At 64.8% G+C, this 13,259-nt stretch overlaps 3 protein-coding genes across 3 annotated transcripts in view; 1 reads left to right on the forward strand and 2 right to left on the reverse strand.

Moving 5' to 3' along the window:
* EMIHUDRAFT_470091 (hypothetical protein) overlaps positions 1–1,913 on the reverse strand; it is a 2,672-nt gene extending 759 nt beyond the window's left edge. The window contains exons 1-3 of the mRNA XM_005771705.1: positions 872–1,913; positions 659–759; positions 103–457 (exon numbers count right to left, since the gene is read on the reverse strand). Coding sequence (XP_005771762.1) covers positions 103–457; positions 659–759; positions 872–1,780 — 1,365 coding nt within the window. The 5' untranslated portion in view covers positions 1,781–1,913. The remainder of the gene's footprint in view (positions 1–102; positions 458–658; positions 760–871) is intronic.
* A 1,362-nt stretch (positions 1,914–3,275) lies between these two features.
* Positions 3,276–4,514, forward strand: EMIHUDRAFT_118005 (hypothetical protein; the record flags this gene model as incomplete). Its single annotated transcript, XM_005771706.1, has 4 exons — positions 3,276–3,737; positions 3,883–4,050; positions 4,090–4,149; positions 4,329–4,514. 4 exons carry the CDS (start codon positions 3,276–3,278, stop codon positions 4,512–4,514), a joined length of 876 nt encoding a protein of 291 aa, XP_005771763.1.
* A 4,031-nt stretch (positions 4,515–8,545) lies between these two features.
* On the reverse strand, positions 8,546–12,969 carry EMIHUDRAFT_118006 (hypothetical protein; the record flags this gene model as incomplete). The annotated part of the gene is made up of 3 exons (XM_005771707.1): positions 8,546–8,943; positions 9,122–9,996; positions 10,499–12,969. 3 exons carry the CDS (start codon positions 12,967–12,969, stop codon positions 8,546–8,548), a joined length of 3,744 nt encoding a protein of 1,247 aa, XP_005771764.1.
* Positions 12,970–13,259: the final 290 nt, after the last annotated feature.

The raw sequence follows: 13,259 nt of genomic DNA on the forward strand, positions 1-13,259 counted from the left end.
GGCAGGTCGGCCGGCCTCGGGGCACGCGCTCGCGGCTGGGCGGAGGGAGGCGGAGACCCAGTGATGTGTGCGGACGTGCGGCCGTGGCGTGCCGAGCCTCACAGCCTCGCGCGCGAGCTGCTTCCTAGAGGAAGGCTCCCGGAAGGCTCGGGGGAAGGCTGCGTCCGGGCTGCCGCCTCGGGAGGTGTGCTGCCGCGTGGCGGCGGGGAGGTCGGCGGGGGCGGCGGCGGCGAGCAGCCACGGCAGCAGCGAGACGCCGTCCATCGGCGGGCCAGGGGCGGAGGGGGGGTCGAGCCCGGCGAGGGAGAGGAAGGTTGGCGCGAGGTCGACGTTGGACCCGACCTCGGCGAAGGACTGCGGCGAGACGCCCGGCCCACGGAGGAGCATGGGCACGCGGATCGAGTGGTCGTACACGGAGAGCTTGCACGAGGGGAGGTTGTGCTGGCCGAGGTTGTACCTACCGCAGTGTGCAGAGGGGGTGTGGGGGTGTGCCTGGAGCGGTGTCTGGAGGATGCTGTAGTGTGCTTGGAGCGGTGTCCCGGGTGTGTCTGGAGGATGCTGTAGTGTGCTTGGAGCGGTGTCCCGGGTGTGTCTGGAGGATGCTGTAGAGTGCGCCACACGCGGTGGCGTCCAGAGGGTGTGTGTGTGTGCCGCCCGCCCATGGTCGGACGTCACGAAGAAGTACGTCCAGCGCCAGAGGCGGAGCGACTCGAGCGACGCCGCGACGGCGGCGATGGCGTCATCGACGGAGAGGAGGGCCTGATGAGAGTATCGTCGAAGTGTGAGCATGAGAAATGTCGGTTCTCTAATCCCATCGACGGGGCTTTTGCGCCTTCCAGCGCTTGCGGAATTGGCGGTCGATGGCGCTCACCTCGTGCGGCAGCAGCGGCCCCTGGCCCGCGATCATGCCGTGGTGATCTGCCAGCCGCGAGGGAGCGACTCCGAAGGACGCGGTCCGCGGGGCGCGCACGCGCTCCTCGTCCACCCAGGTGCCTTCCTCGTACCACGGGGCGGGCGTGGCGGGGTAGTGCGGCGCCTTTGGTGCCACCGTCAGCACGAAGGGCGTCAGCAGAGCGCCGTCTGCGTCGCGGGGCGCGCGGCTGCCGCCGACCGTCTGCAGCCACTCGAGCGACAGGTTTGCGATGATCGATGTGACGTAGCCGCCGTGCTGCGGTAGCCGCAAGCCGCCCGCCGTCGGGGCGCCGGGCCGCCATGACCGGTACGTCCCGTTTCGGCTGTAGGTGCCGTTCGAGGGCACACCGCCCGCAAAGTCGGAGAAGCTGCAGCCGAGGTAGCCTCCCGGCTCGGTGTCCTCGGCGCCGCCGTTTGCAAACCAGCGGCAGGTGGGGCAGTCGTAGCCAGGCGGCGGCTCGTGTGGACAGGCGTTGAGGTGCTTGCCGAACCAGCCCGCCGTGTAGCCCGCCTCTCGCACGAGGTGCTTTGCAAACGAGTGAGCATTCGCCTTGTCCTCGCGGCCAGCGACACCGGTCTGGACGTGCATGCATCCGCCGCCGCCGCCGCTCGGCATCCGCAGGTTGTGAAAATAGCGGCCCGTGAGCAGCTCGGCGCGGCTCGGGCAGCAGACTGGAGTGTGCACGAACCAGTTCTCTGCGAATGCACCACGGTCGCCGATGAGGGAGAGTGCCTTTGGCAAAGGCCGCAGCGAGGCGCGGCCCTCGAGGAAGTCCTGGTCGTCCTGGAGGAATAGCACAATGTTGGGCTTGCCGGCGAGGGTGGCCGACACGCTAGCAGCATTGGGTAGGCTGGTGAGGACAGCCATATGCAAATGCCGGCGACGACGCTAACTTTTGGCGCTTCGACTAGTGCAGCAGTGCCGGTTTTAACCTGCGCCTCAAGCGTTGACTTGGCGGCTTCGAGTTCGGTCACGATGCCGGTGACCCGCGTCACACGGGAGATGTGGGCTATCCAGGCCTTCGTCAAGGAATTTTGCCTCCCGAGGGAAGGAGGAGAAAAGACTCGGGTACAGACTAAGGCAAAACGATGGGTAGCCGAGCTCCACACGCTCGCACAACCGTGGATACGGGCGCTCACACGAGCGGTGCGCATCCCAGCGCTTGAACGACTAGCAGACCTCATACAGAGTGCTGATGAGGTGGAGGCGGACGATAAGCGTGCTATCGTGTATGCGAGGTTTAGCCTACAGGGCACTAGAGCAGTCTATATTGGGGAGACCGAAGCGTGGCGAACCAGGCAGGAGCAGCACTTCACCGGGACCGTGAAGCACTCGCGCGAATACCACACCTGCAGGAAGGCTGGGTGCGGTGGACATGGGCGATACATGGCACACCGAGCAGCGCGGCCACACACCTGGTTTACCGTGCCGCTTGTTGTGTGCGCGAGCAAACGGGAGGCGCAGCGAGTGGAGAGGAGACTGATCCGCACACTGCGACCAAAGCTCAACATGGAAGAGCGAGGAACTAGGTTCTGGAAGAGCCAGCCCACATACAGAGAAGAGATGAAAAAGATGAACCGGGCGGAGAGGACCCGGAAGAGACCAGGCATCCCACCGTGGAGAGATCCGCTCCAGATGCACCTACGGTTGCGGGGCGGTGATCGTGAGGGACAAGGGGAGACGAGGAGGCGGCAGGGTTTTGCCACCTTTTGGCGGGAAGGCGAGACACGCAGATGCTTCAACCTTGGCACCATCCTGCGAGAGGCAGAGGGTAACGTTGAGGGCGAGAGCTTTAGCTTCACAGTCAGCTATCGTCGTGGAGGCATGCACGTGTCCAGCTGGAGATACCTTCAGGAAAGGTACGCTCACTGGAGCATCGCTACGCACAATGATTGTGCGATTCTCGACCGCCCCGCCCTACTTCCTTGAGGTGCCGCGCGCGCCGGACGGTCGGCCGGGCAAGTGGCGCGACAAGCGGTGGCGCCACGGCGCCTTTGCAGCCGAGAGCTTCGGGCGGTACGCCGCGCTGCTCAAGCTCGCTGGGCTGCGCTCTCCGCCCACCGCCCACCCAGGGTACCCCTCCGAGGGACCCATTGCTCCGCCGGGGCTCTGCTCCAAGAGACCTCGAGAGTGCGTGCGTGTGCCTCTGCTCGCCAGGATTGGCATGTTACATGACACCCAGAAAAGAAATAAACGGGCGGCCAGCACGGTGCCGAAGAAAAGAAATGCCGAGCGGCTCGCGCTTGGTTGCGGCTCGCTTCGACCTCGCGGCAATTTGTTGGGCTGCTTGATGCCCGACGACGACGCCACAGCTCCTGCGCCACCTCGAATCTAAACACCTCGAATCCTCGATCTATCTTCCATGCTACCGCCAGCGACCACTCGCTCGACTGCCGTCAGCCTGCTCGCCGGCGGCCTGGTCGCCGTCGCACTCATCATGAATGCACGTCGCCGCAGCCGCCGTCTCTTCTTGTTTTGCAGTATGTGCAGCCAGATGAAGCCATCGACTGCCTTCACCGCGCGACAGTGCAAGCGGCGCGACGCCGTGCGCAAGTGCGAGCGGTGCGTGGCGACGTTCGTTCCGCAGTCCGAGGCAGCGCGCCGCGCCGAGCGTGCCAAGCGCCAGCGCACTCCCGCAGCGGACAAGCTGTTGCCGCCGATGCCGCCATCGACGCCGGCGCCGCTCTTTGACTCGGCCGAGGACCCGCTGCGGCTGGCCCGCAAGGCGGAGACGGTGCTGCGCGGCCGGACGGACCACATCGCGCTGGTGCTCGAGAACTGCTGCGACGACCTCAATCATGTGGCAGTCTTGCGCACCTGCGAGGTCCGCCCGTCCGCCAGTCTCACGGACGAGCAAACACACGCGCACGCCTCGCACTGATAGACAGCAGACGTCGATTCTCCCCTCGCCGACTCAAAGGCCGCGCCTCTCCGCACGCCTCCAGAGCGGCCTCCCGCATGGGTCGCAGGCGCTCGGAGTCCACCGCGTGATGCTCGTGGAGGCCAACACACCGGCGACCGCGGATTCGGCGCCGGCGGGCCAGCTCGCAGGCAGCCGCGCGCGGCGGCGGCACGCGGCGCGAGCGGCGCAGCGCGGGTTCGCGGAGGCGAGCCACTGGCCGTTTTTAAGGAGAGGAGTGCGCTGTGAGGACTGAGAAGCAGAAAGCTGGCTGCAGGTGAGCTACGACCCGCTCCTCGGCGTGCGCCGCTCGCAGCTCTACGCCGCCCGCCTCGACGTGCGCGTCTTCCGGACCGCCTCCGAGTGCATCGCCGCCGCAAAGGCGGCCTACGCTCCACTCCTTACCGGCGGGAGACACTAGCCTCCGTCCGCCCTCCGTCCGCCCTCCGTACGCAGCACGCACACTTTGCCAGCGGGACTGTCGCGCCTCCTGAGCGTACCTCCACGGCCGCTCAGGCGGACGGGCGGCAGCTGTGGGTGACGGACTTGTCTCAGGAGGCGGCGCCCCTCTGCGCGCACGCCGCCGGCGAGCCGGCCCTGCCCCGCCTCGCCGTCGTCGTCGGCTCAGAAGGCGCCGGCGTCTCGAAGACGATGCTGGCGGCGGCCGACCGGCGCGGCTTGCCTTCCGGCGTGGACAGGTAGGCGCATGCGCGGTGAAGGCAGAACAAAGAGCGTTTGTGGCGCAGGCGCGTCTTCCTCCCCATGTGCGGCTTCACCGAGTCGCTGAACGTATCGGTCGCCGCCGCACTCGTGCTGCAGCGGCTGCTTGACCGCCGCGACGCATCGGGCGCCCCTTTCGGCGCGCCGCCCGCCACCCGAGGCTGATGCCGCGCTGCGAGCAGCGCCTCTTCACGGGCAGGGGCCTGTGAATCAGGTGCGCTGCCCGCCGCCGAGGCGGCGGCGCTGCGGGCGCGCTGGTACACGGACTTGGCTCGCTCGGAAGAGCAGCTGCAGCTTTTTCTGGAGCTGGCGACGAGAGGCGGCGCGGAGCCCTACCTGGACACGCGCCGGCCAGAGGCGTTCCGCGAGGAGCAGCGCGCGGGTGGGAAGCGCACCGCGGCGCGCAGGCGAGCCTTTGAGGGGGAGGCCGGGGGCGAGCAAGGCCCTTGAACCGCATGGCCGTGGGCGCATCGCCAGAGACGAGAGAGGCGGGAAAAAAGTCGATTAGTCGGCTCGTGTGTGCGCGCGTGTGAGAGCTGAGAGGGGCCCCGGGTAGGGTGCCCACAGGACCCAAAAAAAGAAAGGAAAAAAGAAATGGGCCACGAGCCCTCCCCTACGCCTCGCTTTTGGCCAGCCCTCCCAGCCCCCACCCCTCCTGGGCCCTGCCGCCTGACACCTCTGCCGGTGGAGGGCTTTAGGTCACGGTCCACACTCCCGCCCTCCCGACCCCTCCACACCCCTACAGCGGCACCCCTACCCCTCCCGCCGTTTTAGGGCCTCCTGACCCGCACTCTTGTCCTTCATCTGGTAGAACAGCCGCTTGACCGCGTTGCACCACCCGCCGAAGGTTTCGAACAGGTACATCTGCACGTCGGTGTCCGAGCGCGAGAGGGCGTGCGCGTTAGTCCGCCTTCTTGTACGCCACATAGCCGCCGCCGTCGCTCGGCCTGAAGTCGCCGTCCCCGACAGCGCCGCGCTGCTCGAGGCCGAAGACGTCCGCGCTCGTGCCGGGCTCGGTGTTGCCGAGGCCGACGAAAGCGCCTCGCTGGCCGACGTCCTCCGGGTTGGAGGAGAGAGGGTCCTTGAACTTGACGTCGCCGATGAGGCGTGAGCGCGAGCGGCCGGCGCCCGCCACCGAGACGTCGGGCCGGTAGTCGTTAGAGTAGCCGAGGTGGTCCCGCGGCTCAACCTCGACGAGCATGCCCCACACGCTCCGCATGACCTTGGCCAGGGCGGCGAGGAGGCTGTTATGGCGGCCGCAGTGCCCGAGGCGGCCGATGTTGCTGGCCGCGTCGCCCAGTGGGTCCTGCACGTTGAGGAAGGCGCCCGCCTGGTACTGGCTGACGGCGATGAAGCGCACCGCCTCCCGCCTAGCCACGCCCGGTAGCTGCAACGCATTCCAAAAGCCGAGCCATGCTGCATGATGAATGATCTGGGAGTAGCGACGCTGTGCGCTGTGTAGATGCTCACTGCCAGAATTGAAGCAGGCCAACGGGAGGAGTGTGTCGCGGTCGGGGAGGCCGTCAGGGGCCCGACCGCCCCTCACCACCCCACCAAGACAATGGTTAAGTTAATCACGTACAATTTTAACGGTTCTAGGAAAAGGCTAGTAAGCATTTTAAGTGCAGCAACTCGAGACCACGTAGACGCAATATTCGGACAAGAGATGCACTACTACGACGTCGGACGCTTCGACCTAGTAGCAACTGCCAGGACGCTGGGATGGGACGCGTATCACAACCCGGCCACCAAAGATGACCCCAAGGGGGGCACCGCCATTTTCATCAGGATCGACTCTCAAACCATAACGAGGACGAGAGATCCACTAGTGGAAGGATGCGGCTCACGATATATCTCGGTACCAGTGCAAATAGAGGGCCACCTAGCGAAGCTGCAGAACTTCTATTTTCACTCCAAGGACGCACCTCGACAACAGATGATACAGATCGACAGACGAACAGATAATCGTGCCGCTGAGAGGAGGCCACTGGCATACCACAGATCGAGCGAAGGTGCACTACGCCTGGCACGAGCTAGGAATAATTCTCAACAAAAGGGGGCTCAACCCCGCGCACAGGAAGGCCAACCTCCTAAGAAGGGAAATCTGGCACGGCTACGACCGAAGCCTGCAAATGCTACAAAGACCGCCAGTAGCGGCCAAGCTCAGAATCTTTCCCACTAATGTCAAGCTAGAGCTCAAAGTCAAAATATTGAACCTACGAGACGGCCCAATAGTCACAAACAAAGGCACTCAGCCTCGACAAACAACAACGGGCCCATCCCCATCACCAAAAGAAAAATTTGAACCAATACGAGTATACGCCTACCTGGACAGAGACGACACAGTAGAAAACAACCACAAGTACTTGGTGCGAACCCTCAAAAAGAAAGCTGGTCAATGGTACGAGGAATACTGGCTAGCCGAACAAGACGCCAAAGGAATGGTCCACCCAGGAACGAAAATAAGTAAGGACGAATTCCTCAGACACAACCCACTACCAGCCCTACAGTGGGCGCAAGGCTACAAGGAGAGCGAGGAGGTGGCCTGGCCACACCCGGAGACATACACATTCGACGGGATCGACAAACCACTCGATCAGATAAGCGTCGGCGACATCACAAAGTATCTGAGCAGAAAGGGCATGACCCAACCCAGGATCCTCAGAAACTGGGAGAAGGACTTCCTACGGAACCCAGGGTGGATAAGAGAGGGAGGAAAAGACTCCAGGGCACGAGTGCAGCGACCCGACCGACCGCATGACAGCTCGTCAAGATTCCGCCTCAGAGTGGAGACAAGCAACAAAATAGTCCACCCTCAAGAATGGATTAACGCTGCAAGAGCGATACACAGCACTCTGGTCCCGCCTACAATTACCGACAACTATTGTAGACATATTCTCAACAGGAGGCTGGTCCTCCGGAAACAGCTCAAGGCGTACGGACTAGACACCACAACACACACGAGGTGCAGGCTCTGTAACAGAACCTCTGAAACGCTGAGACACCTCGACGGGTGCCCGGTCGTCCGGGCGGTCTTTGCACAAGGAGAGTCACTGAGCATACCTCCGCCGAGACTACTCACCATCATCGGAACCTCGGCGGACACGCCTGAGGTCCACAACGCACTTCATCTACACATGTGGAACCAAATAATAGTCTCCTTCTACGAAGAAGAAGACATCAAACCCGAACAAACCTGGAAGGCGGTCTTGAACCTATTAGTGAGAAACATGCAAGCGTACTCGGGGGAGGCCAGAACTAGGCTCCGACGAATAAGACGCAAGAGCGACCGAGTCAGCGATTCGACCATGAAAGAAATAAGCGACAAAGTAGAACCCATGGGGACGATTGATTACTACGGCAGACTACGACTGAGCAGGCGAGTGAATGAAGAACTAAGGAGAGTGGGACTCGACCACCTCACCACAGAAGAGGCGACGACTCACGCACGAGAGATCAAGTTTGTCAAGGCCTCACAAGCTAGCACAACAAACACCTAAAGACTTAAAGGCATCACACTACAAGGAACGCGGCTGAGCTGACTCCCTGTAGGGGGCGCCTCGGTGAACCAGGGACTAGGATCTCGCGCAGACGACACAGGGCGTGCTGCGCCCCGCGCGATCCCTGGCGCAGAGGAGGCTGAGCCGCCGAACTTAGGATGCCTGCAAAGGCTGGCGAAAGCCAGCGAGACACGCCCACAACTCATATCCACTACAACAAGCCATTATGCCCCAATAGGCCCCACCACCCCACCCCTAGGCAATGTAGCGCACATGTCTAGTCCGGAGAGGACAGGGGGGGGGGGGGGGGGTAGGGGATAGCACTGTGCCGAGTATTTTGGATTAAAGCAAATTTTTTTTACTGTACGCGCGATACCGATACGGACCTTGCCTCCAGCATGTTGATCCTCCAAAGTGATAAGTGTGGGTGTTCGTGCTTGGTGTGTGCCTATGACTACTCTTTCTATCTACTCGTCTGTAAACTATTTTCTTATCGGCTATGTCCTGGCTTTGTCAGTCCGCCTTCAAGTCCGCCCGCTGCCCCGCCCTCGCCTCCCCGGCCGCCTCCTGGCGCTGCACGCTCCACACGAGGCCGAGCCGCTCGAGCGCGCAGGTCACGAGGTACACGGGGTCGAGCAGCGCGCGCTCGGCGTGCCTCGCGTTGCGCGCGTTCTGGTGGTGGCGGCTGTGGAAGCCCTCGCCCCCCGAGAGCAGCCCGACCCAAGGTATGCTCAGCCCGACGCACGGGCCCTTGCCGCCGCCGCCGCCGCCGCCGCACGAGGGGGCGGGCGCCCAGTCGTGGCACATCGAGTTGACGAAGCTCGACCAATGCAGCGAGAGCGAGAGCGCGAGCAGCTGCGTGTCGGTCGTGTAGCGCGTGAGGTACTGCAGCCGCAAGCTCGGCGGCGCACCTGGCGGGGGAGCGGCGGGGGAGGTGGGCAGTGCCGGCGGTGGCGGCCGGGGAGGCCAGGGCAGAGAGAAGCGAGCGAAGGGGCGGTGGGCGGAGAGCAGGGCGGAGAGCATGGCGGGGAGCATGGCGGAGAGCCGGGCGAGGCGTGGAGAGCACAAGCGCGGGCGGGGCGCGCGCACCAGCCGCGGCGGCGCACCAGACAAGGAGGCGCAGCACGCCGCGCGTGAGCCAGCCGCGCAGCCGCGACGAGACGAGCTCGACGTTCGCGTCGAGCAGCAGCAGCTCTGGCCGCTCGAGCCACTCGCCGCAGTACTCTGGCCGGATGGGGAAGTTTACGCGGTCGCAGACCCAGCCGCAGTGCGCGTACACCACCCCCTGCTGCGCGGGGCTGTGCGGGTCCTCCGCCGTCTCGCAAAAGCGGTGGTGCCGCCGGTGGTTGGAGGACCACCAGAGCGGGCCTCGCTGGGTGGCGGCGCAACCGAGCACGCCTGCAGGAGGGGGCCGGGGAAGGGTCGGGGAGGCTCCGGGGCCTCGAGCTTGGTGGCGCAGCCGGGGCGCGCCGAGGGCGAGCGCGACGGGGCGGGAGGTGTCGTACGAGCGGTGGGCGTAGTAGCGGTGGTGCGACAGGTTGTTTGCGACGACGGTGCACTGCCAGGTGACGACGAGGGCGAGCAGCCACCCGGCGAGCAGTGCTGGCGGGACGCCGCCGCTGAAGTGCTCGGCCTGGTCCCACACCGCTAGCACGCCGTGCTTGTACGGCGCGCAGGCGAGGATCCACGTCGTCTTGCACACCGGGCCATACGAGGTGAAGTGGCAGCTGGCGGTGTTGAGCGCCAGCATCAGCCGCTGGTACGACTCGCGCCAACTCGGGTCGTGCCACGCGCGGAGGCAGGCCGCCGCCGGCCGCAGAAAGTCGTAGATCGCGCCGCAGACCTCGTCGCGCGCGGCCGCAAGACCGTGCCTCCGCCACTTGTGCAGCCCGACGGCGGCAGCCGAGGGGACCCACAGCCAGTGCAGTCCGTCGATTTGGCTCCAGTGAAGGGCCACCCAGACGCTGCAGAAGGCGACACAGCTCGCGACCCGCAGTGCCGCGGCGGCCCGCTCGCGCGTGTCAGCGGGGCGGAAGGCCATGCACACCCCCCACACCCACAATGACTATCAATCCAGGCTGCGGGTGAAGGGCAAAACCGCGCCGCTGCAGAACGGTTTTTGCAAAACCGCGCCGCAGCGGTACGAAACTGCGCAGGTGCAGTCCCTGAGTGGTAAGGACACTATGTGTGTATGTGTGGCCGTCGACTAGACGGCTGCGTCGGTCTTCAACAGCCCCCCATCCTCGCATCGGGTAGCGAGGCTGAGGATCTGAAGAAGCTAGACGACTCCTGCATCTCCTACTATCGCGCGCACAATTGCGCAGCCTCCTCAAGGGTGGAGGACGAACATACAAGTGACTCGGGGAGCTCCAGGAGCGCCCACACTGCTCGTCGACGACCATGAGTGCGTAGCAGTGCCCATCGACGCCTACCACACCCTTGGGCGACCAGAGGTCGTAGTGCGACGAGCCCCCGAAGCGAGTGGCCAGTGGCCGGCCGGTGCTGCGCCGCGCGTGGTACTTGGCGTTCGCCTGCAGCGCGGCGTCGTCGAGGCCCTCGTTGCGGTCCATCTTGGAGAGGTCTGGCACGCCGTCCGCGATCTTGCTGAGGTCCTTTAGCGCGTCGCCGGAGATGCACAGGGCGTGCCGCCAGAAGGTGCCATCCGTCGGGCGCCGCCCCGGCTTGCCGCGCACGATGGCCTTGGCGGCGTTGGCGCCGACGGATGCGCCGAGCGGCATCAGGTGGATGTTGAAGTCCTCCCCGAAGTAGATGGTCTGCCCGGAGGGGTAGTTGAAGCGTGGTGGGCAGAGGTCGAAGCGGACCACGATGTTCTGCGCCTTGCACTCCTTGACGCTGACGAGAGGCATGGCGAGTCCGGGCGCGTACAGCGCGTTCACCCACTCGGTGTTCACAACCTTGGTGTCCTGCGGCTTGGTCGGGTCAGCCAGCGCGAAGGCGTACGCGGTGCCGACGCCCTTCGCCTTGAGGTAGTCGTTGTTTGCGCAGCGGATGTAGATGGGCTTCTCGGGCTCGCGCCACCCGTGAGGGAAGTAGTCGGGCGTCGGGAACATGTTCATGCCCGCCTTGGAGTCGACGCCAGCGGCATACGATCCCGGCATGTTCACACCGGCGGTCGTGTCGTACGCGTCGACGACCTTGACATGCCCGACAAGCGCGTGTGCCTGCATCGCGTCCATGCGCGCCACGTACATGGCGAGCATGATGCACGTGTACGAGAGGACGAGCGGGACCGTCTTGGGCACGTCGATGTCATTCACCGCGCGGAACATGTCGCCCGCGACCTTGCGGTAGATCGGCTGGAGCGGGTCCTCCTCGATGGCGTACTCTGCTCCGCCACCTGAGCCAGTCGCCGGCCCGGTGGACAGCTCGAGGGGTAGTGCGGTGACGGACTCGACCATCACGCCCATGTTCGAGGGCTCGTCCACGACGTCGGCCACAGGCGTGCCGATCGAGGCAGGCGAGCCCATGTAGACCGGGATGAGGCACGCGAGCAGGACGAGTAGGATGGAAGCGCCGATGTACGGGCGAGGCAGCGCGGTGACGAACGAGGTGAACTTGACCCACAGCCCGCCGCGCGCCCGTGCCTCCGCCGCATTGCGCGCCGCCGTCTTGGCCTTGAGGATGGCGGGCGTGTCGGTGGGGTTGGAGTCGGGGAAGGTGTCCTCGACCTGGTCGGTGCCGACGCCAGCGACAAAGCCGCCGACGATGCCGTCCGGGTCGAACGTGCGGGTGACAGAGTCGGCCAGCGCCGCCCGCACCTCCTCGTGGTCGGTCGCGGTGGAGTCCGACTTCTTGAAGGGGTCGTGCGGGAGGGTGCGGCCGGGGGACTTGGCGCACACCTTCTTGTACGAGGACTGGGCCATGCGCACCTTCGTCTCGTGGTCGATGCGGTCGGGGAGTTCCTCGAGCACCTTGGCGACAGGGACCCCCTTGCAGATGAGGTCGCCGATGCACTTGCCACCGTGCAACCCATTGCAGTGGGGGCACGGCTTGCGCCCAGCGGCTGCGCGGCCGCCGCGGTCCCCGCCGCCCTTGTCGGACTTGATCTGCGCCTGGAGAGCGGCGACCTGGGACTCGGCGGCCGCGAGCTTCTCCTTGAGCACGCCTTGCGAGGCAATCTCCGCCTCGAACGCCGCCTGCGCAGCCGCCTTGGCCTCGTTGGCGCGGTCCGCGTTGTCTTGGTCGAGGATGCCCTGCATCGCGAGCGTGGACGCCTTGAGGCCGTACGTCTTGCCCGATTGCGCGGCGAGTTGGCGCTGTATGCCGATCTGCACGCGCATGTTTGCGCCGAGCGTGGCCCCCTTGGCGGCGATCGCGTCGAGGATGTATTCCTCGATCACCTCGTCGGGGAGGTGCCACTGGGAGTCCTTGAGCAACTTGTTCGCCTGCTCGATGCCCGTCTTGAACTTGGCGAGGCTCGCGGACGTGAGGTCCTTGAGAGCGTCGGGGGAGTACGCCTTCTCGAGATCCGCGCGCAGCGCCTTCGTGCGCACGTTCTTGGAGTTCGTGTCCTCCGACTCGATGAGCGACTTGATCGCCGCGATGCCCTTCTTGATGTCGTCGTAGTGGTCGGCGTCCTCGTCCGCCAACATCTCGGCGAGCGTGTCGTCGTCCTTGACGGCGTTCTGCAGCGCACCGTAGAGTTGGCGCGACAGAGTCACCGACAGGTCCTTGAAGAACTTGTCGATCATGGCCGGGATGAGGCCGTCCGCAGTGCCGATGTTCTTGTAGCGCACGTGCAGCGCGACCGCCTCGGCCTCGCGCTCCGCGCCCGGCCGGATGGTGCCCACCTCGATGATGTCGAGGAGGTACTTGTGTTGCTTCGCCGCGGTCCGCAGGTTGCGGAACCACTCGTTGAACTCCCGCTCGGAGCTCTGTTTGTAGGCCGGAATCACCAGCTTGTCCGTCGACGACATGTTGTCGTAATGTCCCGGGGATCGTTGCCCCGCCGCCACCAACTGTGAAGGTCTTCAGTGACCACTCACAAGCTGTTCCAAGGCCCGACAGAAATGTACTGTCAAAACTTTGTTCAAACAAAAGTCCTGGCCCGCGGCCCCCACACCCACAATGACTATCAATCCAGGCTGCGGGTGAAGGGCAAAACCGCGCCGCTGCAGAACGGTTTTTGCAAAACGCGCCGCAGCGGTACGAAACTGCGCAGATGCAGTCCAGGGGTGGTAAGGACACTATGTGTGTGTGTGTGGCC

The sequence above is a fragment of the Emiliania huxleyi genome (assembly GCF_000372725.1).
Source record: "Emiliania huxleyi CCMP1516 unplaced genomic scaffold EMIHUscaffold_373, whole genome shotgun sequence".
Lineage (NCBI taxonomy): Eukaryota > Haptophyta > Isochrysidales > Noelaerhabdaceae > Emiliania > Emiliania huxleyi.